General features: G+C 31.6%; 1 protein-coding gene across 7 annotated transcripts in view; it reads left to right on the forward strand.

Moving 5' to 3' along the window:
• Positions 1–26,325, forward strand: part of LOC139521038 (troponin T, skeletal muscle-like) — a 49,984-nt gene that overhangs the window by 20,246 nt on the left and 3,413 nt on the right. For 2 of the 7 annotated variants that reach the window (XM_071314209.1, XM_071314211.1), the window contains exons 2-5: positions 19,214–19,449; positions 20,541–20,583; positions 21,388–22,622; positions 23,580–23,615. In XM_071314209.1, coding sequence (XP_071170310.1) covers positions 19,214–19,449; positions 20,541–20,583; positions 21,388–22,622; positions 23,580–23,615 — 1,550 coding nt within the window. Of the gene's footprint in view, positions 1–742; positions 1,205–5,881; positions 6,001–9,679; positions 10,278–18,367; positions 18,688–19,213; positions 19,450–20,540; positions 20,584–21,387; positions 22,623–23,579; positions 23,616–26,325 lie in introns of those variants that run through there. The other 5 variants (XM_071314213.1, XM_071314214.1, XM_071314215.1 and 2 more) reach the window with 5 other exon arrangements.

Genomic DNA, 26,325 nt, shown 5'->3' on the forward strand with positions numbered 1-26,325 from the left:
CTGATAAAGATATATTGACTGATTATTTTCTGGTATTTTCATACTTCATATTTAGAAGTGTATAAGTTGCAAAAGAGTTGGTGTGTTTCTGTATACAGTGGCAGAATACATGATTATGTTTTAAAAACCTTGATTTATACATACATTTCCAGATATTTGCATTGTAATGTACTATTACAATTATCCATTGCATTTCTGAAGTCATTAAAATCGTTCTCTTCCAGAAAAAAAAATAGAATTTTGAAATTATGACAGTCAATTCATTATACTGTCATTAACTACTAGTATATGAGAAATTGATTTTCCTCATTTTAAAGATAAGTTTCCTATATTTAAACAAGCATATTATATAATATTATCTTGTGATACAAGGAAGAAATTACATATAGCTGGCATTATAGTATTTGCCATTGTAACCAATAGGAAAAGAATATCTGCGTTTAAAACGTCAAGTGGATTTACGTATCTACATAAAAAGTTAACAAATTGCTTCAATTGACTGCATTAAAGAATGTTTATGGGAAAATCTATATAATTTAGATGTTCAATTTAAATAATAATATCAAATATATATCCATTCTGGATCGAAAAAATTGTTTTATGTTTTATTGGTATTGATTTTGATTTTCAATGTTTCAGTCATCACAAGTGTCGTGGTATTAAGTTTTACTATTTCTTGGTCATGTAAAATAGAAATTAAATGCAGAGGTCATAGGTTCAGAAGTGTTTTAAACAAACTTCTGTGATACAACCCCCTGAATCGGACTACTAGTATAAAACGTATTTAAATGATGAGTTTGATCCATCAGTGATTCTTTATTAACAAATCACAGTTTGTATAAACTAAAATATAAACTAATTCAAGCATAAAGTTATATTATTTTGGATTAACTTTTCAAACGAAGGAGATTAAGATCAACACAAGCGAAAATTCATTAATCAACAACATTCGTTTTAATAACCTTTCATTTAAGTGGGATTAACAATGAATACAATAATATTTATTATGGCATTATGTCAATAGTGGCCTACATGTTTTTTAACTGAAACAATGAAATTATGATTTTGAGTGTACATATGTAAAATATTGAATTGAATTGAATTGTGAAAGTTATGGACTATTCTGAATGGCTGCTGTAAGTTTACCATTAATAAGGAAAGTCCAGTTTATGTCTGGCGGTAATGAGAGAGACATCAGATCGAAGTAAGTTTTAAAATTTGTGTGTCAAATTATCTATTTACTAACTTTCATATTCTAACAGAAAAACACTTGTCGCTAATGTTACTAAGTAGAATTTAAAATCGAAAACAAAACTGGCAGAACGGCATACTGATAGTAATTTTTCATCCGAATGGTTTAGACACTAAGCTGCATAGTTATTATTTTACTATATTTGTTTAAATGACTTTTCATCAATTTGTTTTTGATGACAGATTTTAAGAAGCGTGCGTCGAAATCAATCACAACTTATCCTTTTGTCTTTATACTCCGGGAAATTCGGATCTTGATAGTTATAGCCAACTATACCGTATGGGGTTTCCTCATTGTTAAACGATGTTGTCTGTAATTTCTTACATGCACTTCATTAATCATTGGTGGATAATTGTCTCATTGACAATCAAACCACATCTTCTTTTTTAGTGTACTCAGTACAAAATGATGTCTAAAAGGTAAATGTTCTGTATTAAATTCAATTTTTCTGCATCTATAGTATATGTTGCTGTAGTGAATCGTGCACAGAATCTATATGTTATATGCCTTACAAATGTTTTAAATTATAAATGGGTAACAAGAAAAGACAATATTTTATTTAAGTCTCACCTCTATACATGTATTTAGTCAATTAGTTGTCGATCATTACATCTAAATTTCTAGACATTTATGTATTATTTACATATGTCTGATAATGAGAAATTTAGATTTCTTTTTACAAATGAAAATATGGTATTTTATACTGCCAAAATCTGCTATGAAATTTTAATAAAGCGAAAATGTAATTTATATTCATGATAGTTGACTTAAGTTGTATTTGTATTATAATTTAAGAAAAATTGTTTTATAGTCTCTCATAACTCTTTATAGAGTGGCTCTTGTTGTTAATTTGTGTTTTAAAAAGCTGTATATTTTATATGTAACAAGTGGTGAGACTTTAATCAAGTATTTGTCTTGTCTTGTCTTGTATTATATTTATTAATGATATACAGTTCAGGAGAAATGGGTTTTAACCTTACACAACATGATATAAACTTTTAGAATATCTTTTCCATCATACAATTTGAGAATATATAATGAATAGATAAAGATGTGTACTCATGATTATTTCTTATTAAAACCTCGTATTTAAAAAATAAAAGATTTTATTTTATACAAATGAAGTAAATAATTATCAAATTTCTTAATTTTTGAATGACCACATTTTAAAAGTGATAGCAATCGTAATGCTAAAAAAGGCCCACTTCTGAATGTGTTTTTCTTGACTTTTACTGACGACTTTATGTATAGCTTTGCTTATTCCGTCAACATATTGGTACGGTGTAGTTGGGGGTTGGAGGGTAACGACATCTTTCGTATAATTTTGGCTAGGATTTTCAGCTATAAAATTATATATATAATTTTTTTATATATATATATATATATAGATTACAAAAGGCAATAACTGCTTGACTGTACAATCAGTGATTTGTTTACCCATCCTTATATGAATTAAATAATGCTTTACATTGGTTTTATACGGCAGCAGTCCTTTTGCGCCAATTACTGTTTTTCAGGGGTATCATTTGCGCCAAATTTTATTTTCAAAATGTATCAATTGCGCCAATATTAGGAACTCATTTGCGCCAATTTACCTGTACATAGATCTATCATAAATATTAATGATTACTATATATGTATTCTTATTTTTGCCCCAAAAGGTATCACATGTTAGGAGATATTTCACCATAAAGACGAGTTTCTGAAGAGAATTAAATGACTTAAGCAGCATTAGACAGTACATTTACAGAGAGAGAATAAAACTTATTGCTTTGCTTAACAAAGATATGCCAATATAGAAAATAGAAGTTTTTACTCTTTATGTTTTAGCCACACATGTTGATGACACAGAGCTTTGTTCCCACCATGCGTATGGGCTTTATTATTATTATGAACTATTATTAACTATTTTATGGATTTCATCCTTCAATGTTTGTGTTTTTGGACAATAAAAAGAAGTTAAAAGCTACTACATAGTATTACATTAAATTGGGAAGTACCCATGCAGCAGCAGTAATAAAAACATATGTTTCAGAAAAGGAAACATGTGCCGTGTTACACTGCCGGTTCCAAGTCCGAATAAAGGAGTAAAAAAAGGAAGTAATTTTCTTTTAACTGGCACAATCGTATGTTTAATTTTTGGCGCAAATGAAACCATCTAATTTTAAAACATGTGGCGCAAACGTAGCATTTGAGAAAAAAAGTTGTGGCGCAAAAGGACGCATTTTTGGCGCAAACGGATCTCTCCCTTTTATACACATGCAGTTATACATTCATCTCACGTACAAATTAGAGACGACACTTTTCCTCTTAATATGTGTAAAATTAATTAAAAAATTATAAATGCCTTGAATAGACCCTCTCTTCTATTGAAAATGTTAGAAACCTTGAATGATTGTGTCTGTTACAACGAAATAAAAACAGTCTTATGTTTGCCCTTAGTGTCAAATAAATAAGGTTGATTTCATTTAAACGTTTTCTTATGTTAATTATATACATTTGGGGATTTAAATATTTGGTGTGATTAAGATTTTCTTTTAATAGTTTGATACTTAATTAAAACATGTTGAATTTTTAAATTACATATTAGTAAATAGTTAGAATTCGGTTTCTGGCTGTATGCATATTTATAAATTCATTTGACTGTATCTTCTTGTGTACTGTAATGAGTGAGGATGGGATTGTCTTCTACGTTTACTGGTGGTATAACATGAATGATTGATTTTTGGTTGCTTAACTGGTATAAAATGATAAGCATGATTTTTAATATGATAAATCCGTTGAACACTCACCAAATGTTCTTGTCCTAGTACCATGCTAGACCAATTAGGACACTATTGTATTTAAATTGGTGTCAGACTGCTTGTTTATTTGTCTGATTGACCATTCAGTGTAAATAAATTTTTTCTCTAAAATTTTGGTATGATTTTTTGTTTGTTTATTTTAATAACCGACATATTATTGTTTTATGTCAAAGAATGTGAAATGTTCATGACAAAATTCATTTTAAGTGCATATAATAAAAACAAAAGTGGAATAAATGCCAATAAGACAACTCTCGAAGTATGAGACTGAGTAAGAAACTAAATGATGTGTTTGGGGTTATTTGTGTCGTAGGATTGCTGTATGATTGATGTGTACATACACATCCCGTTATATTCAGTCAAAGCGGAAGTATAATAGTTTACAGGTTGTCAGATATCTACAGTATCTCACGTAGACTTTAAATTCCGTTAAATAAGTCATATAAACATTCGTTTAGCCGAGGGTGAACATAATTTTATTGTTGATCTTCACAACCAAATAAATCCGCTGCTTTTGTGATTTAAATAGAAGTCGCTAACAAACAAATAAACAAATAGAGAATAATAAACAAGTTGATAGAGAGAATTTGTAATTCCATTTAGACATACTTATAGATTGTGAAATATTTCACATGATTCCTTGAAGCTTAAGCAACACATACCAAAAAGATAAAGCTTAAGTAATAAAGAAATCTTGATAGTATTAAATAAGGAGACGGTGTTGAATATCAGTGATACAGTCTATTAAAAGTCCTAGCCTGAAAAATCTTTTAAATGTTTTAGCAAGCAACGCGATACTGCTAAGTCTTCCAAATTCACAACAATATCTATTCCAAATAACTAACAAACAATCTATCAAAGCCAGGCTAAAGGGTACTGTAAAACTTTCTTCTCTTTGGATGAAATGAATCGGATGAGTACCCTTAAAAAATCAAAATGTATGTATATACGATCTATGTTCCTCTTATTGTTAAATAGTATCAAAAATATTTGACTTCTTGAACTTTTACATAAACATTTCACTATCATTTCAACATAATTTAATGGAAAAGCTCCACATGTTTTTGTTATGTACTTTTATTTGTATCCATCTGATGAGTTGATAGATGTAGTTGAGCCTGTTTCAACTGATTTGTATAGTTTGTTCTTATGATGTACTGTCACACCACTGTCACAGGTTACAAGGAGGGTTAGGATCCCGCTAACGTGTTTAACTCCGCCTCATTCTGTATCTATGTGCCTGTCCGAGGAGGCTGTAATTTGGTTGTAGTTAACTTTGTTGCTGTGTAACATATTTGTCGTTTGTTGCTGTATTACATATTTGTTTTTCGTTCATTTTCTTGTACATATATATAATGCCTGATTTATTAGGCCGTTAGTTTTCTCGTTTTAATTGTTTAATATTTATGATGTTAGGGCCTTTTATAGCTGACTTTGCGGTATGGGCTTTGCTAATTGTTGAAGGCCGTATTGAGACCGATAGCTGTTGAATTTGGTGTCATTTAGTCTCTTGTGGAACATCAGTTTCTTAATGATTACTAATTGATTACTAGTTTAATATAAACTTTGTTTGACTAGGTTTCCCAATATCTTTTTGTCCAATACTTCCTACACCAGTTTTGTGAGTTACAGGACTTCATTGAAGTCTTATAGTACAGTTGTCCGCGTCATTTATAACTTGAGTAAATTCTTTTATTTACACAACGAATTTAGATCTACCACCTTGTTTAATTACTTCGCTACTTTCCAACAATTTTAGAAAACGTTGTCATAATACAAAGTCTGGATTTAAATATCAATTCGCCCTTCGATTTGAATTATCAATATTCAGGAATAGTTCAAGCGCACAATATGATAGACTTTTAAATTTCATAATCGACAACAAATAAGTTAACATATTTGTAGCATGACACCCGAGACTCTCCCACCAATTTTTAAACAAACGTGAGTACTTGACTAATTTCTATTTGATAAAATAAGTCTATTACTTCATTTTTCTATTAAAATAAATATTTTAACTTTAATTAATTATACAAAACTACACCCGATAACATATACGAAACACTGATACCGTTATTATAAATAATAATAATAATAATAAGTTTATTAATAAAAATGAGGATAATTATGATAACTTCGCTTAATCACAATGCTTATTTTAAAAAAGGAGAAATTTCGTAGCGACGTATTTGGTTATGAAAGTGAAAACAAACAGGGATCTCCATGGCCTGTTTAACGATGGAGCCCCGCCATCGTTCAAATGTCTTGCGCCATCGTCAAATGACTCGCGCCATCGTTAAATTGTCTTGCGCCATCGTTAAATTGTCTTCCGCCATCGTTCAAAACTTCATCGTTTTTTGTAGCCCGACGCCATTTTTTTATCAATTATAATCAAATGCATGTAATTGCATAACCCTTAGGCTTTTTATGTTATACTCCAATACAGTTCTAACGCCTGAGGGATATCCGGATTAAGATCGCTAATTACTTGTACCTGAGCTTGTACAGGTAGACCAACAAACCAGACAGGAGAATACTATCTGAGGATACACGATCCATTGTCAAAGTAATCAACTAAGTTTCAGCAAATGATTATGATCATTAAGATTAAATAAATAAATTAATAAATTAATCCAGTTACAAAGAAAACAGTTTAACAAGTCGAACACGTGCTTTATTTTGACTTACGCAATCAGCATCCCCCTTTTTTAAGAAGTACAAAATAAGACGCAAAACAGTAAATATTATTACATCGCAAATAACTCGAGTACTGCTGTAACGATAATTTAGAATTACTTTAACAGTTTAAAAGTAAAAACTTAAATATTTCCTGTAAAGAAATATCGTATCTAAATTCCGAATTCATTTCGTATATTACAATCAAATTGATACATCCGCGTTTCCGGTTTCTATTCAGACTCGAAAGATGCATGTTGCACAGCATCAATTTTTCCAGATAAAGTCATTAAAAACCTTTTCATTTGTCAACGTTTGCTTTACAAATCTCTTTAACCTTTTACATAACCCGTACGAATTGTTTTGTTGTTGCTGCAAATCAGCCATACCGGTAATGGGCTCTGAATTTGACAGTGTCCACGAAAAATAAGCTCCACATCAGATGATTTTTAACCCCCATAACAATTACCAAAAATAAAAGAAATCTGCTTGGGGACCTTCATGACAGCTTTTGGTCATTCTCGACTAAGGGGGGACCATGAAGACTTGGCATTTGAATGGTTAAAAACGGCAATAAACGAAAATATTGATACTTCTAATTCTATAATGAAAATTCAAATAAATATAATTTAAATAAACAATGAATTAGCATGTTCACCATCTTTGTATGGAGGGATAAAATACTTCCGATCGCGCTACACTGTACAGCGTAGACAAGGTTTGTAATGGTGAAAGTTCCTCCATGGTTCAATTTTCATCCATGGAGATATTTGTCAAATATAAAATAATTCATGACAGCTTTTATAATTTTTGTGATAGAGATCAGACATAATTTGTATGAGCTAAAAGTTTACTGAAATATGTGTTACCATAGTTTATGTGGATATCAATGAATCCACGTTGAATCAGTCGTTCGAAATAAAATTACATAAAACAATTTAGTTTTTGTGCTTCATCCAACTTTTTTTTTTTATCAATTTCAAGTTAAAAATAACTTATTCATGTAAAAAAGAAGGATATAAATTTAAACGTTACCAAAGATGGGGACCCACACGACGGCATGTAAAGTAAACCAATAAATCGAAAAATATAAACACTTTGTATTGACCTTAAATGTTGCTTGGGTAAGATTATCACTCATTAAACATGGTTTGTTAATCTTTTTGTACCTGCTGTGTATAATTCTTATATATAAGATTAGACGTTATATAAATAACAAGTTGTGGTATCATGATTTCAAATGAGACAACTGTCCACCAGATACCGAGTTGATGGTAACACTACGGCCTTCAACAATAAGCAAAAGACATATCGTCTTGTAAGCTTGAAAGGCCCTGACATAACAAAATATACAATGTAAAACAAACAAATTCAAAGGACAAATCCACCAGTCTGATTATTGTACAGAACAATAAGCGAGAAAAAGTATATGATATACAGAAACCAATGACAACAACTGAAAACCAGACTTCTGAAACGGGTTCATATACAACCAATGACAACAACTGAAAACCAGACTTCTGAAACGGGTTCATATACAACCAATGACAACAACTGAAAACCAGACTTCTGAAACGGGTTCATATACAGAATAAGACGTGTTTAGACAAAAAGATACGAGCGCTCAATCACTCTGTAAATAAGTAAGACAGCATATCATGATGAGAAAAACTTCAATTTATAAAGAGTACCTCGTGTTGTGGTATTGGAAACAGAATGTTAACGAACTATTTTAACATTTATCTTTTGTTTTACTAATTATTTCTTAAAAGTATTCTATTTCAATTTTTCATGGTGGATTTACAGTATTAGAGAATGTATATCTCGTTTGCTTGAATTTGACATAATGTAGGCGGATCCAGAGGGTCCCGGGCCCCCCCCTTTCGTTGGAAAAATTTGGTTGATTATATATGGAATCATTGAAGCATGACTGGAGCGCCCCCCCCCCCCCCCCCCCCCCCCCCCCCTTAGGAAAAGTTCTGGATCCGCCACTGGTTCAGTTCATATATTATGCAATTTACCTACAACAAATTCCAACTCCATCAGGCCAACTTATATATAACCTTGGGTGGTTTAAGCTATTCTGTTAAGCGACTTATATTCCAAACCATGTTGTACATTAGATTTGTGGTTTCAAAACGGGTCGTTGACTACAGCGAATCTGATGTTTATGCCAGAACCACGAGTATTAGCACTAGTTTAAAGCTAGATATCAAATGTAAATCATTATATATTTATATTAAATATGCACTAAGTTGGTCTTGATAAACATAAAACCATTATTTAACATTTTATCACGGGTATTTTGATCGTATAAGCTTATGTTAATTTTGATATTAACATTGATGAGAAGTGATTTACACTATTGTATACTAGGTATATCAATAATAGCCTCATATTTAGAATGATTTTATTTGAATATAAACTTTAAATGCAGCAGATAAAATCTGGTAGAAGAAAGTACAATGATTTAATTGCATGCCATGTATGAGCAGCATGCTAAGGGTTTATCAGCAAATCATTAATCCCAAAACTGTTAATGTGACTTCCATGTTGCGAAACAGTATAATAGTAAATAATCTATCTCTAACAATACATCTCTGTCAACAGTTGATAAGGCTCATTGGCAAAAATTAATAAATATGCTAAAAGTTGGTAAAATCGAAAACATTATCATTGCAAATGAATTAAAATATTTGAGAATAAAAAAGTAGTTTATTTTTTTGCGGGATCTTAGTTTTGTGTGTCGATTTTGTCCTAATTTATGTTTCTTTTGTGTTGTCGTCAATCTTTGTTTTACATTCTCTGTAATATATGTAAGCGTTGTAGGTTTTTATTTTATGTTTTTGTAAACAAAATCTTGAAAGAATCAATGAATCATGCGATGATATATGCATAAGATAGCACAATGGTTTTATTAACAGAAACCAAGCGGTCGATCGTTTTATTGACAAGTTTCATATAACATAATCTACATGTTCAATTTGAATGTTTTAATAAACACTCACATCACATATATCTCGGACAAGCAAACAGTTATTAGACGATCCTCCGTGGTTTGTACAACCCAAGGGACATTAATTTGTATTTCATACTTCCAAAGTATCTCCTATTGAGATAACGGCTACTGAAGTGTACTGTGTATTGCCGCTCTCACACTCTTCAAGTGCTATTTGAAACTCGGTAATAAATTTGGAATATTTAATAAATATAAGTAACGAATAAAGACCAACATACCGTGACCAAATACGTAAACAAAAACAGTCCATTTAATCAAGTTATTAGTATTGTGACAGATACTGAGATAGCTTTTCCTTTTATTTTGTTAAGTCGACATTGATGTGGCATGTTTTAAAATGTGATTGTAAAATATCCAAATATGTGTACAAGAATGTATGACAGGGACATATATAGTTTTTGTACATCTTCCTTAGAAGAGAAAGACGGATTTTAAATTTTTAAAAGGAATATTAATAACTACTCAATCAAAGAACAAACCATTTTATTTGATGTATACAACAGTAAATGATGTTAACACTACGAAGGTCAGTTTTATATTATATAATATTATTGTAACTGTGAATCCATTTATTATATATACACAGTATATAAATGGATTGCCTAAAAATCACTGTCTAAAGTCATGTGTCTATTAGGTCTGAAAATAGGTTAGATACGGACAAACGACATCTTACATACTTTTTGCAAATCATTATTGCCTTTTGGCCCGAGATGTTGGTTTCATATGCCCGTGTTATGTACTTTGTCTTTTGGACCTAGATACTGGTTTAAATTGCCCGTGTTATGTACTTTGTCTTTTGGACCTAGATACTGGTTTTATATGCCCGTGTTTTGCAGTTTTTCTTGTTGGCCCTAGTTATCGGTTTCATATGCCCGTGTTATGCAGTTTTTCTTGTTGGCCCTAGTTATCGGTTTCATATGCCCGTGTTATGGTGTTTGTATTTTGGCCGTAGTTACCGGTTTCATACGTCCGTGTACTGTTATCGTGGCCTTTTTAAACATTGCAAAACCTTTGCATACATTAGGTCTTAACCCAAATTCGGACTGATCTTTATTATCTTTAGTCATTACACATGTATATAATCAAAAAGGCCTAATACTTTTACCTTTTATCATGGCCTTTTAAACATTGCGTTGATTTTCAAACTCTTTATTAAATAGTCACTAAAAATAACATTTTGAAATGGATGAAACATCGTATCTTGTAAGAACGTCCGACATAAATTACAATGGTCAACATTATTCGAACGACGTAAAACAGAATTAGACAGAGTCGGTAAATTATTAGTTGACGCATAACTGAATCTATACTTAGAACTTCGGTTTTTATTTTAATCTTTTGCTTACAATTCAACTTTTTGTTTGAGTGTGTCTGTACAAGGTGAAGCCAGGAAATCACTGTGGGCCCATACATATTTATAAAGTTATATTCGTATTGTTTTCTCTATAAATGATTTGTTAATTCATTTTGCCTAGTAGCATGCATTATACACAATTCAAAATGAATTCGTTACCCGACTTTTCTACGTCTGCAGCTCTTTAAAATGGAAGTAATTCGTATGTCAGATATCATACGACTCGACTTTCGAATATAATCTGGGAAATGTATTTGTTCTGTTTCGGGCTTTCAGAACCCATGGTTTGCCACAAATTCCAAGTTTTGTTAAGTTTTTTTTCTTTACATTTAAGACTGTTCAAGTATTTGGGTGAATAATACAATCAATGCTGAACTATTAAATACTATTAAATACTTTCAACGACTTTTAAGTTGTCCATTCAAACTCTGCTAGTTGAAATATTTAAAGTAAAGATATAACGAAAGGTATGCGCTTATTTTTCATAAAATACAGCCCTTTAACACATTGAACGTTGGAATTACTCCATTTTTAATATCTAGTATTTGTTTTCTTCCAATCATGTGTATTTTAGTATTATAAATTTGAATTAAATGTATTAGGAATTATTGTTGTGTGTACTTTTATATTTTCCTGTCTTTGTTGCTTTTAATGAGTTTAACAAACAAATCAATACCTGTTTCATAAACCTGTTATGCTTTTGTACTTTACAAAGGCGTTTTATTATTCAATACATAGATTAATTAGCACATTCACATTTAAAAATCAGAGGATGGTTGAAAATAGGAACGGTCAAATTATTACACATTTAAAATTCAGGGCCCGTATGCGTAAAGCTACTTAAGTTAAGATTTCCCTTAGTAAACACTTAAGTTAAGGAAACTCCGCCCTTTTTATCTAAGTGGTATGCATAAAAAATCTTAAACTAAGTATTTCCTAAGTAAAATCTTAGTTGTTTTAAGTCACGCCCACAAAACTTAAGTGCTATGCATAAAACTCCTTATACTAAGGAAACGCCTAATATAACACTTAAGTCCAAGGTACCTATAGAGCTACCTTAAATTTTCAAAAATAGTTAAAAATTAGTCGAAAGTTTGCGTTTTTGGTAGAACATTATTATGTTACCTACAATTTGATTGATTAATATATATATACAGTATCAGTAATAAACTAATTATTCGTTTATTTATTGCTAAATAATAAGTAAATATTAAAGATCATCGTTATTTTCTTCGAATCACGTATAATCAACAAATCAAGAGATAACAGTGGGTAGTTATATATACTATTTCCTAATCTCGATGTTATGTATACCGAAAAGTACTGAGTGTTACACACATGTAATTCATGGTACTTTTTTTCTTTTGTATACTTTGTACGTGCACGGTTTTTTTATTAATTATTAAAATACACCGCGCGGTATCAATTTTAACCGTTAGTTAAAAACCGAATCAAGGAATGAAGAGAGCATGAAAAACAACACTTTATATATGTGTGGGTGTGGTTTCTGTTTTGCCGGGTGGATGGGGTTGGGTGGGAGGTGGTGCTTCATTTGAACTTTCAATTCAGTTTTATTCTAAAGATGTAGGGCATACCCTAATTTTTTGTTCACTTACCGGGACAAAATCGAAAAGTTTTAAGACCTACCCAGAGGTGGATTTCTTTCATAAAAGGGGGGGGGGGATATGAAACAATTAGGTTGATTGTTTGGAATCACTGTTACGGCAGTCAGAAGTCCCCATGGAATTCGTCGGTTATATAAGGTATTTGTGATACCTTACTCGTTTTAAATTATTTTTTCATATTACCTTATATATTCAGAGAGATATATTGCGGTTCGAAAATAGTTCTAAGTTCGTTAAGATGTGGAGAATATACTTACTGTAACCATTTGTTTTAGTAAAGATTGTAGGACTTTTGAAATATACCCTCGTTTGTAAATGGATTTCTGGAAAACAATCTACCCTCCCCCTTTTTTTGTTGTAAAAGGGAAGTGATAAAAATGTTAATTTCACATCAAAATAGACTTTTTTAAACTATAAGCAAATGTAGGCAAGGGTTCTGGACAGGGAGATGGCAGCGCATAATAAGCTCAACGATAAGTGAACATTTTATTGAAAAAAGGTGTTTTGTAAAATTATTTGTTAGCACATGCATGCTTACAATGCTGTACTCAGACTTGTGCTACGCCACTGATTTAACCTTGATCATGTTTTGTTAGAGTTTAAAACATATTGTTGTCTCCAGAAAATATTACACCCATGAAAGATAATTAAAGATTAAGTAGAGGAAAGTTTTGGATTACCAATGTTCATCCGTCAAACCATCAACCATAAAAAGCGTTGTCTTATATGCGCCAATTGTTCATCATTAAACTATGTTACGTTCTATTGAATTGTTTTACATGCCTATATCAATTTAACCCCAGCTCTTTAAAGTAAAAGCATGCATTGATCAATAAATTTAAATAATCATAACAAACTTTTACACGGATGAGTACATGTGATGAGCTAATATTTATCATACGGTAACTAGAGAAAGGTTCCGATTTAAGTATTCCTTAGTTAAGTGAATACTTAAGTAAGTTTATGTATACCAATTAAGAATTTGACTTAACTAAGGAAATTCTTAGTGAAATCTAAGTTTAAGGAATACTTAAGTTAAGATGTTTTATGCATACGGCCCCAGTGGCCTTTATAAGAGATTTCTTGAGCTCTTTAATTAGAATAATTCTATTATTTATAATTAACCGTGGAAACGGTCTTGGCTTATTTGACTTTACAATCAAAAATATTTGTTACCAAAACCAGACTATCCAAAGAATGGAACACTGACTTGTCGCCTTTGTTGTCCATGCTTTTTGTGCTTTTCTTTTAGAATTGACAATCTTAGAAATGTTCAACAATTGAAATCAAACAACTTTTCTGTAGTCGGAAGACCTGTAGTTTATTCTGGAGACCAATGAATAAGGATATGTCTATGGTTTACAGAAAAGAGTAAAATGGTCAAAAAATATAAAGAAAAGAGAAAATTTTACTCAAAAAGATAGAGAATAACGAGATGCTAAAATATAACAGTAGACGATAATGGGAAAACAGTTTAAAGAATGGATAAAATTGGCCTAAAAGATCAATAGAACAGAATTGACCCTTCCAGACCCTCATAAATTACATCTGTATATTCATGCATGTTGCATAAAGTACGTCCATTGTCGTTTATTTTAGTCTCGTTCCCATCATCCCACACATAGTTCTATTTATATTATAACCAAAAACATGGATTGTTTTACTTAAAATTCAATTATATGGTAACTTCTTATGTTGCCAGATTTAATTTTGATCAAAACGGTGAATATAAACCCAACACTGACATTTTGCTTTTTTGTCAATTTTCATAAACGTTTTATTGTGCATCATCAATGGCTGCATTTTGGGGACCATTTATATGTAAATCAGTTTGTGGGGACGTCTGACATGTTAACCACGTTAGTAATGATTCAATGCAGGATACATTCGTCCTTTCCCTTTGTTGTTTCTGGCATATAAGTATTTAAATTTCTAAGTATTTATATATTGTTCTTAAATAGATTGTTCGGATATAATTTGTCTATATAACTGTGAAAAAGAATATAACTTATATAATGTACAATAGATGAAGGTTAAATGTTATATAGATATCGGTTGGTCTTTAAATTGAGAAGACAAATGAGTTTTTTAATTCTTATATTATGTAATAAATCTTTACCAAGACAAACAAGCAGGCATGGTGGGTGACCTGTTTTGACACTGATCATTCAAACAAAACGAGAGAGAGAAAACAAAATAGGGATATTCACAGAAAAGCAGTCAAGAAAATAAAGAGAGAAATTTGAGTATGGTTTTTAAATCAACATCCCGTTACTTGGATTGATCATTTTGTACGCAATGTTCCCAAATTATTTCAAATTAATTTTGAAAAAAAAGTCTTTTCTTTTACAGTTTTCTCACGTTATTAGCCAATGGTCGAGCGTTCACATCCTTTGGAAATACTTTTATTCACAAAGTTATTATAACTACCCATTAAATTTGTTTATGACGTAAACGAAAATAAGTAATCAAATTAAATTTCTTGTTATTGGCGTATACATATGAACTTTTTTGTCAAGCATAAAAGGACAAAACATTCAAGGGGGTTGTAATTCGAAACTACAAATTTGAGAATAATATCTCTCAACGAACGTGCAAGATTTTTTAATAAGGAAAGTGCATTCAAGTTCACGTCTTTAAAACGAAATTATTTTGATTGTACCTATGCGTTACCAACTGGAAAGATCTTACTGTTTATCTTATTTTTATTTTGACTATTTTAAAAACCTCTTCTGATCAACAAAAATTTGGATAAGAGAACAATCCTGAGCACGTGGAAGAAATCTGAAGAGTTGTATAATAAGTTCTCTGAACAAACAGTCTTTAAATAGTATCATTTACTACAACGGTTTTGAATAGATTCCGATGCCTTTGATGGCTTCCCATACGAAATAGGTTGTCAACATTGTTGATTCGGTCGTATGATGGCAGGAAGATGTTTACAGGGTTGATATTGGTCTCATTGGCAATCATACCACATCTCCTTACTTTACTTTTTAACGACAGTGGTACATTTATCCCTGTGCCGTATGTTATTGCATTGACTGCGAAGGATTAAAGGAAGGCCGGTTGAGAGTTCAAAAACTAGGTGAACCACACCACATGACCGTGTGTCTGTCTCAAGTAGTGGGCATGATAAACAGTTGTAAGGGTATTTTAGTTGAAATAAAGGATGATTGATGGTACCTGCATGTTCAATTCATCGGTATTTTTATTTTTTTATTTTTTGGATGGAGTGTTATCTCATTGGCACTGATATATTGACTGCGAGTTTTGTTACTCGTGCTGCGTAAATACAGTAGAATGTGTCGGTTTACTGTCTCATTGACATATTATATCCTTTATCTCCTTTTATGCACAGTTCTTTATTTTTTGTAGAATTCATGCCAGAAGCTGAATCATATCAAAATTCGCATTCGGTAACTAACATAAGTGATATATAATAGTTGGTTCAACTGAACGCAGTCGCTATGTAGCGTTTCAATTTTTCATCTATTGATAATTCTATAAAAAGTGTAAATAATTTGCAAATATTCAGAAATTCAATAAATACACAGCTTGAACCATAGTCGTTTAATTATTTCCAACAAAACTTGTTACTTGTGGTCGGTAAATATTATTGAAAGAGAAGTAGATTTTCCAATGCTCCATGTCTTCACACTGTGACCCTATTAAAATTTAATGTCTTCAAAGGACAAGCATTTAATGTTGGCAATAAACATATATTAACGGGTTGTGGAATGATAATACATATATACGAATGATTTTCAATAAGGTGAGACGTGTATCCATGCCTTGCAATATACAATATTAGAATATTGATGATTTAGGGTCGACAAACGTGTATCCATGCCTTGCAATATACAATATTAGAATATTGATGATTTAGGGTCGACAAACGTGTATCCATGCCTTGCAATATACAGTATTAGAATATTGATGATTTAAGGTCGACATTATTGTGTACATGGACTAATAAAGAGTGCAGTGCCCTCTGACAATCATACCCATATCATTTCACGGACAGTTTGGTGTTTTAAATACGTAGATCTATATATATATAAAAAAATATATGGAGATGAGGTATTATTGCCTATGAGACAACAATCCACCAAAGTTGTAATAAAGTGGATGTAGGCAATTATAGGCAACATAATGTCACTTACAGTTTTAGTAGAATTATTGAATAGGTATTTACGTGCATGCAGCGTGGCACCTTTCCAGAAAGATTGAGTAGGATTAAACGGATGTGGCTACGTAATTATACATCCATCGTATTCTGTTTGTACCCGTTTGTAGCATTGCCAAAGCACTTTATAGTGTATCGTACTACTTTGTATTCGATATTGCTACCAATCAATTTAATGTCAAAAGATGGCTCATGAAAAAGTAATAGCAATATTAGTTCACATCAATAAGTCAGTTTTAAAATTCAAGCGTTCTCGCCTGTTTTCCCAAAAAATGTTGACACTTACAATTCTTAAAAAAAGTCATCTGGCTTATCTCTATGCATTTGCCTATTTTAAAGTCGATTCTACAGTTAATGAACCTTCCAGTGTATTATTATAATAGAATTGTAAATTGAATGAGATTATGGGAACGTCTTTATCTTAAATTGTTTATACTCAAATAGCAGTGCTTTGTAACAATCACGAAAGACTAAAGAAAATGATATATTTATTTGCGAAAACAATGCTCTAAACTGCACGCCTTATCTACCAACCAATCTGATCATATTAGACTTTTCCGTCCCTCATTTTTAAAGGGGTGTCAGTTTACGCAGGATGTATAAATACGCAGCTACGTCCATATCTTATTCCATCATGCTGGGAAAATACCGAGCTCCTTGCAAATTAATACCATTGCAATGATTGTACTTGGGACATGTTTACAAGTGAACTACTGCAAGGTTAGACTTCAGATCTTCACAATTAACCCCATGTTAATGGCAGCACAATGTTACCGTCCTTCTTTCTTGTTCCCACTTTGCACAACACGTCTAATTTGTATATTAAACCTAGATATGCATTGAAACATTTGTCGCTGGACGTAAGAAAAAATCAATCACACTATCTGCTCATTTTATATGTATATATATTTACTTCTTTTTTATATATATTGATGGAATATCCTGGTATTGAACTGTATTAAGATTTTTGAATAAAAATGTGTACTCAGCGAGCCATGAGAACTGTTTTAATTATAACACCAAAATATTGAAAATTCTGGTGCATCCCAATTTTTCAATGGGCAATTGTGTTTGAGATATTTCAAATAAGTGATAGCAAAAACAATGACAAAGTGGTAAAATAAATAGTTGATATACAAAACAAAAACTAATTACAACTATCTCTCAATGTTTCACAGATTCCCGGTTAGTTAGTTTTGACTTGTATTTTGCCTAGTTATGTCGAATCCTGACGTTTAAATTGTATACCATCTTATATTTCCCCCGTGTGAAGTAATACCTGGCATTGTTCTTTTCCTTTTCAAACTCTTGATTGATATGTCAAAATATCAATCTTCAAATATTGTATTCATTGAAATCTATGGATTAATAAGGATTAAAACGTCATTTAAGGGTGATATAGTAAATTATTTCATTCATCAATGGGAACGGGAACCATTCGATCCACTCTACTATTTCAAATCATAAGCAACAATTGTAAATAATTACTTAATACGTTTTTAAGGATCTCATATTGATATAATAGTTTATGAATCACCATGGATGTTTCAATGTAAATTACAATTCCAAAAAATCCAATGTGACTCAAACATGTCAAATACGTTTCGTTTTGTGTGCAATTCCAAGTAATTATCGTCATTTAATATCTACATGAATTGCATTAGGCAATGTCACGATGTGATAGAAGTGGGATTGTTTTACAACGAAGTCATACTTGTATTTCTGACTATAGATCATCGGAGTTTAAACCGTTTGTTTATTATTTGTAAGTTTTTACTTCAATTCTTTTATAATGTTCTATTGTTTTGCATACAGTTACACTAGTAGCTTGTTTAGTTACTATTCTGAATTTGAATTTACATATTGATTGACGCTGATTCTGATATTGTTATCGCACACAATTACTCCCCGTTAATATTTTTCTGAATATATATTCAATTTGTGCACACTGCTTTGACTTTTATTTGTATAGCAGTTCTGCGTTGGTAGGATTTTGAAACGACAGTTGTATACAAGTATGAGATTTGGAATTGTAAAACATATTTTAACTATAACGTGCCCGGGGAGAATATCTGTTCTTTTAATCATGGAATGACATTCCTGTTCAAGTTCTGGGTTCTCACTTCTTGGTATTTGTTGTTTCGTTTGTCACCAAAGGATACGGTTGTAGACAGTTTTCTATATTTTTTTATAATTAAATATTTTGTTACCAAATTCATTTTTCAAAAATTGAATAAAATTTCTGACTTAAGTGATTATATGTATTCTCACGGTTTTACTCTCTTTTTCAGAGCGGACGTAAAGACACCGCAAAATAAACAATCAACGACAATAACTCGTCTTCCACCAACAGGCAAAAACAACAGTCTAGTTGGGAATGGGGATATTAATCACCACCGCCTTCCACCAGCTAATAACAACAAAAGTTTAGTAGGAAAACCAAATGGTGATATAACGCACAATAACAACAAGAAAAACAATGATAGGAGACAGGAGAAACATGTGTCTTCGATACATAAACCGGATGGTAAATAAATGAATTTGGTTTCTTATTAAATATATATAGTTAATTACGGGAGTTCGCTTCTTAGTTTCAAAATATTTAACTTTTTAAAACACTAGTTTATATTAATAGGGAATTCATAAAGGAATCAAAAGCAAAAAAAATATATAGGCCAATGTGCTTGTTTTCGAGATATTAGCCATTGAAATTTTGGCGGGAAAATATTCTCTCTTGACTTTTCTTGCTTTATCATCTAAAACTACAGATGGCTTATGATTATACATGTAAAAGATTTATAAACAGAAAAATGGGGGTCAATGGGCAATTTTTTTTCAAGGCATTCAAATGGATAAAACAAGAAGATTAAAAAATTCTGACAAAAATCCCCAAAAATTACAAGCGAACTTCCTTAAGCTGTGATTGCTTCCCTTCCATTGGCTAATAATTCAGAAATGGAACTTTAAGATATACTTTGTGTTCTCTCAAGTTATTGTTCTCTCTTCGAGAATTTAAGTACAATCTAAGCAAGTAAATTAAGCTGGCCCAAGTCATGAGCCATTATTTTAGTGGTGGTCGGTTCATTTCTGTCAAAAAATTTGTTTGGTGTTTTTGTTTTGTTATAAATCAGGTCGTTAGTTATCTCGTTTGAATTATTTCACATTTGGCATGTTGTATACTGGCATTCGGTGTGGGGAATGCTTATTGTTGAAAGCTGTATGGTGGATTATATTCGCTTACATCATTGAATGCACATATTTGAAAATTATGTTGAAAGAAGATATTATGTTAAACATTGAGAGAAAAAATATAAATTTTCCATCGGCATCTAATTTTCAAACTAAATCTGAACATAAATGTCATAGTATTATTTGCCAACAATGTGGGAATGGTCGTGTACCGTAACTTTTTTGCCAATTATATTCATATATAAACGTTTAGTTATTGCATGCAGCCGGTGATATGTAATAAAAACATTTGCATCAATAGAAATTAATAATTAGTTTTATGTTGCACAACCGAGATTTACAACTTTGCAGATAAAGAAACATATCAAATATCCATTAATCAATAACATAGAGTTTAAACATAAGGGTGTTTTTAAATTTTTATTTCAGTTGTGACTTCTCAAAGTAACAGAAACCAAACGAGAGGGAAAAAGTAAGTAGTCACATGGAATGTCATTGCTTTATTAATTTTCTGTAAATTGAATAATTCTAATATATTGTAATATTCTAACTGCTTATATTTTCTACACACAGGTATATATCGTATAAGCGGTATTTGGCACAATTTTTTGGAATTATCGTTTATTAATGCTCTTCAACTTTGTAGTATTCTATTTGGCATTGCAACCGTTTTTATCCGAGAGGCACTGGCGAGTCTTGTCTAGCGTACAAAACTATAAGCCTGGTATCTTTGATAAGGTTTTGTCTAGCGTACCCAATATACATGTAAGCCTGGTATATCTGGTATCTGATGCGTTTTGAGATGAAACTAATTTGCTTAATGTGGATATCTTATTGTTTCACAGTTAAAATAAATCAGAGGTGCGCACTTTCGTCATTTATCCTAGCAAGATAACTGATGTTACTATTTGATCACACTTTTTTGTGATTTGCGTATACATGCATTTAAATTGATTTAGTTTTCTAGATAATTGAATGCACAGCAGAATGAAATTACGTAATATAATGACACCATTTACTTTACAAATCCCTTTGTTAATGCTGAAAATCTTGTCCATATGTTATGACTACCGCACATTTTACCATATTGCCATGTTCATTAAGAAATAACAGGTTTTTCGTTTAGTCCTTTGAACATTATAGTTAAGAGTTAATAAATGCAAATAAAATGTGCATTTAAATAGCTGATAATACAAGGATTTAAATCTTCTCAATTTATTGTATGTCATTTGTCAATCCATTGCTACACAATGGTAAAATTTCTCCTGTTTTGTAGTAGTGATGCAGAAAGAATGTCTGTTGGGAGTAATAATTCAAATAGAGTTCATGCGACCAGTGACAGGAATAAAGTTTCATCGCCAAGAACTGACACAACAGAATATAGAATTCAAAATCCAAGGAGTAACCAAAGAATGAATGGACAACCCATGTCACCAAAAACAGAAATGTCAACAAACTCGCGAACTAGTTCTGAGTCCAGAGGGAGGAGTAAAGAGTTTACTTTCCGGTGGAATGCCCCATCACGGAATACTTCACCCGAAGCCACTGACAAATCAAGCTCACCCCCATTAAAACAGTATAAACCTAGTGCTCAAGTTCAAAGTTTTTATTCTTATTTATACGGACGATCAAAAAAGCGAAAGACGGTATTAACATCGTCTCCTAAACATAAACCAAAGGAAATTTTGAAGAAAAACACAGATGTGATTATAGAGAAAGAATGGCCGCAATCATTTGTGTTTCTCCGAAGTAAAACGGTAAAAAGAAGTGCTTGGGATACGGAGCCCGCCGAATTAACTTATAAACCATCAACGAATGGACCTGAGGAAATTTCGCAAGCCTATGTTGGTGAAGAGTCTATTCGTGAAGCCGAAATGGCAGCTAAGCTACAGGAAATGGAACAAGGTCAGACTAAACCGAAGGAAAACAATAAAGTTGTTCAAAAACGGTCCAAAATTCCTCCTAGGTATGAGAAAGAGTATGTACTGAATAGGAGACAAGCCGGTATATATAGAAATATGTCCAATGCGTACGGCAGTGAATCTAAAAAGCACCGAGAACAGAGGTTCGTCCAGAGACTTGCCGAGTATGAGGTATATAAAGCGAAACAACAGTGGGAAGAATTGTTGGAAAAAGACCGAAGAAAACGAGAAACGAAAGAAAGACAAGTATTACAGCTAAATGAATTACGACAACGATTCGAGGACGAAGCATACCACCGTTTTCATACGCAGTACGTCACTTCTCGCGTCCTTGAACACGAGAAGATGAATCGCGATGAATATGGATTACCAGAAGACAACGAAGAAGACCAAGAACAACGAACATTTATTAAAAGGAAAAAAGTAGTACCGAAATCCCTCATTACAGAAGATATGATTCAGGATATTTACAAAAAGAAATTCAATAAAATTTTCGATGTCAACAAAGGTCAAGGTCTTGGCAGACGACCGAAAACACCAAAAATGGAAGGCATCGATACAGTTGTACTAGAAGAGACGGACAAAAAAGGTAAAGTCGAAAATAAAATAATAATACGTGTTAATTGTTAAGTGGAACGTAATATTTAAACATGTGTATTATGCACTTTAACTGTGTGCTTGTTTAAAATTATGGTTGAGTCTTCCCCATCAAAGGTTTACCGGAGACGTTTTTATTCTTATTTTACTTGAGCCCTTTCTGCTCTTAGCGCACTTTAATGTTTAATGTGTGATGAGCTTTCAAACATCCACGATAGAGTATGATAGAGATTAATAAGATTGTATTACACATCTAATGTTTCCTTAGGATTGCAAAAATAAAGCATATATATGTATATCATATTAAGTTTATAATAATGTAGTAAAACTTTTTACGATAGTTTCACACATTTTTTTATTTTAAAGATGTACGTAATAAGTAAGCTGTGTTGAACAAGGCAACAACGATAAATGTTTATTAGGGATACTTATTTAAAATTTGTCAATTTCATAAATATTCTCTGCACAAAGGAAACATGAAACTCGGGAATTGTTGGTTTTCATATTATGTCATTTTTATAAAATTCAATTTGTAAATTGTTAGCCAAACGTGTTTTTATTCGTCTAAAGTGATATGTTCAAGTTTACCTCTCTCATGGTCGTTAAATGGGCTATAAAATTTCCGAGTTCTGTAACCATTCAGTTTGGAGGGGATGACACACATTTATTTTACTAAAACAGGAAAACTAATAAATAAAATTACATGTAATAAATGAACTTAAGTGATTCTTCAAACAAAACCTTTATGTAGAAATTGAAAGTACAAAAACAACATTAGTCAGGGTCATTGATCAAAATGAATTGTATGCATTTTTTTCATTTGCTGTGAAGTGGCATTACAAGTTTTGTAATAAAACTTTCGTTTGATTATCCAAGTTAACGAAATAAGTAAACATATATTATTGTACTTCATTATGTATAGATCATGTATAATAATTTGTTTTGATAGATATTGAGAGGCAACCTACACGTATACAGGGTTCTGGTATGGACATATATAAATACATCTATTATGTATCTCTCATTTAGCTTATGAACTCACTTTTGTTCTTAATATTTCTGTTTGTAGCTCTCTAAACAAATATATGTGTGTCTGGGAATAAACTTAGACATGCAGTTGTTTGTTATTCGAACTTCTTATCTTTTATACTTTTACAAGTAAGCATTAATTTTATTCATATGTGTTTATGAAAAACTTATGTAGGCACTTTTTGTCTCTTGAATTAAAAAGGAGTTATAATATGTACTAAATCATTATTCAGATAGACAGATAATTTCTTGATTGGAAACAAATCAGCGCCACCTAAAGACAGTTTGTGACAAGACCGTCACTTAAAGGGTGTTGAAGCGATTCAAATTTTCGTTTGGTTAGGTTGTTTCTCACTATGCGTTAAGTGACAATTTTGGTCAATTATTGTCTTTCAGAATAACTTTAATTAAAATTCCATCATAGTTGACTTTTTTTAAATGGTCTAAATCTCCCATTTAGCAGTATACATGAGAAAATCTAACATATTTTTTTTTTTTTTTGTATTTCGATAATTCGGTTTAGGGACAATTGTAAATGAATCTATAGTCCGATATTGCATTGAGCTTTGAAGCATTTCGTGACTGGTTGGGGCTGTAGAACCACACATCAACGTCTGATTGTCTTTTTTAGCTCACCTGGCCTAAAAGGCCATGTGAGCTTTTCTCATCACTTGGCGTCCGTCGTCGTCGTCGTCGTTAACAATTTTTCAAACATCTTCTCCTCTGAAACTACTGAATGGATTTGAATGAAACTTTGATTGTTCCTTAGATTATCCTGCACAAAGTGTGTGCTTCGATTTTTGATCCGTCAAAAAACATGGCCGCCGTTACTTAAAATAGAACATAGGGGTCAAATGCAGTTTTTGGCTTATATCTCAAAAACGAAAGCATTTAGAGCAAATCTGACATGGGGTAAAAATGTTCATTAGGTCAAGATCTATCAGCCCTGAAATTTTCAGATGAATCAAACAAACCATTGTTGGGTTGCTGCCACTTAATTGGTAATTTTAAGGAAATTTTGCAGTTTTTGGTCATTATCTTGAATATTATTATAGATAAAGATAAACTGTAAACAGCAAAAATGATCAGCAAAGTAAGATCTACAAATAAGTTAATATGACCAAAATTGTCAATTGACCCCTTAAGGGGTTATTGTCCTTTAATGACAATTTTTCACAATTTGTTCATCACATTTGATAACTTTAAAAAATCTTCTCCTCTGAAACTGCTGAATGGATTTGGATGAAACTTAGCATGTTTGTTCCTTAGATTATCCTGCACAAAGTGTGTGCTTCGATTTTTGATCCGTCAAAAAACATGGCCGCTGTTACTTAAAATAGAACATAGGGGTCAAATGCAGTTTTTGGCTTATATCTCAAAAACGAAAGCATTTAGAGCAAATAAGACAAGAAGTTAAAGTATTTATTAGGTCAAGGTCTACCTGTCCTGAAATTTTCAGCCGAATTGGGTAACTGGTTTTTCAGGTATAATGCCCCTGAATTGATGATTTTAAAGAAATTTTGCAGTTTTTGGTTATTATCTTGAATATTATTATAGATACAGATAAACTGTTAATAGCAAAAATGTTAAGCAAAGTAAGATCTACAAATAAGTCAATTTGACCAAAATTGTCAATTGACCCCTTAAGGAGTTATTGCCCTTTAAAGACTTTTTTCACAATTTGTTCATCATGTTGACTTACTTTAAAAAATCTTCTCCTTTGAAACTGCTGTATCAATTTCAGCCAAACTTAGGCTAAATGAGTTTCAGAGTATCTAGTATAAATTTTATATTTCATTTCCTTGTATGTCAGAAACATAGCTCCTATGGCTAAAATAGAACATAGGAGAAAATGATTTTTTTTTTGCTTTTGAAGAAAATAGGACGATTCAAAGAACATTTAAATAAATTGAAAAAGCCAAAATAATCATTGATGAGAGATTTAACCAAAAAAATTAGAGTGAGCGATTCAGGCTCTTGAGAGCCTCTTGTCTGACTTGCTTTGGACATGAGGCGTCAGGAGACACAACCCAAAAAGGGCCTTCAATCGTCAGAACAATTTTGTTCATATACTTGTAACGGGAATGTTTAACGACATTGGTCGGAATTGATGAACCGGCTGTTGAACTGCCGCTTCTGACATTGCATTATGATTTACAGTTATAAGACGTTATAAAAGTTCTATCCTATATTAGTTACTTGTAATTCAACTACACTTGGTCTATTTTAGGACTGTGGTATTCTGGTAGAACTAACTTCATTAATACATAATATCGTGGTATATATATATTTATCACAGAATAATCTTGGTATAATGCTGATGTTTCTATAGATGTGTTACAACTGGTGTGCATTTAATATAAAAACTAATCTAAAACTAACTAACTATCTTATATATTTTTTCTAGACAGTTGGGATGTCTGCGTGACATTAGGGTGCTCAGATACACATATCAATAAAGATTATTATCCAGGAGGGGAGATTATTGATTTATTTCCGATTGTCCCACTTTTTAATATTTTAGAGTTCTGATTGTCCCACATGAAAAGTTCTGATTGTCCAACATTATTTTATGAAGTAAAATGTTCGAATTTTTGTTTAATGTGTTGTGCTGTATTTTTCGTTTAAGAAAACCCAAGTTTAGATAATCTTGTTTACTTCATGGG

This window comes from Mytilus edulis, chromosome 4, assembly GCF_963676685.1.
Source record: "Mytilus edulis chromosome 4, xbMytEdul2.2, whole genome shotgun sequence".
In the NCBI taxonomy this organism is placed as follows: Eukaryota; Metazoa; Mollusca; class Bivalvia; order Mytilida; family Mytilidae; genus Mytilus; species Mytilus edulis.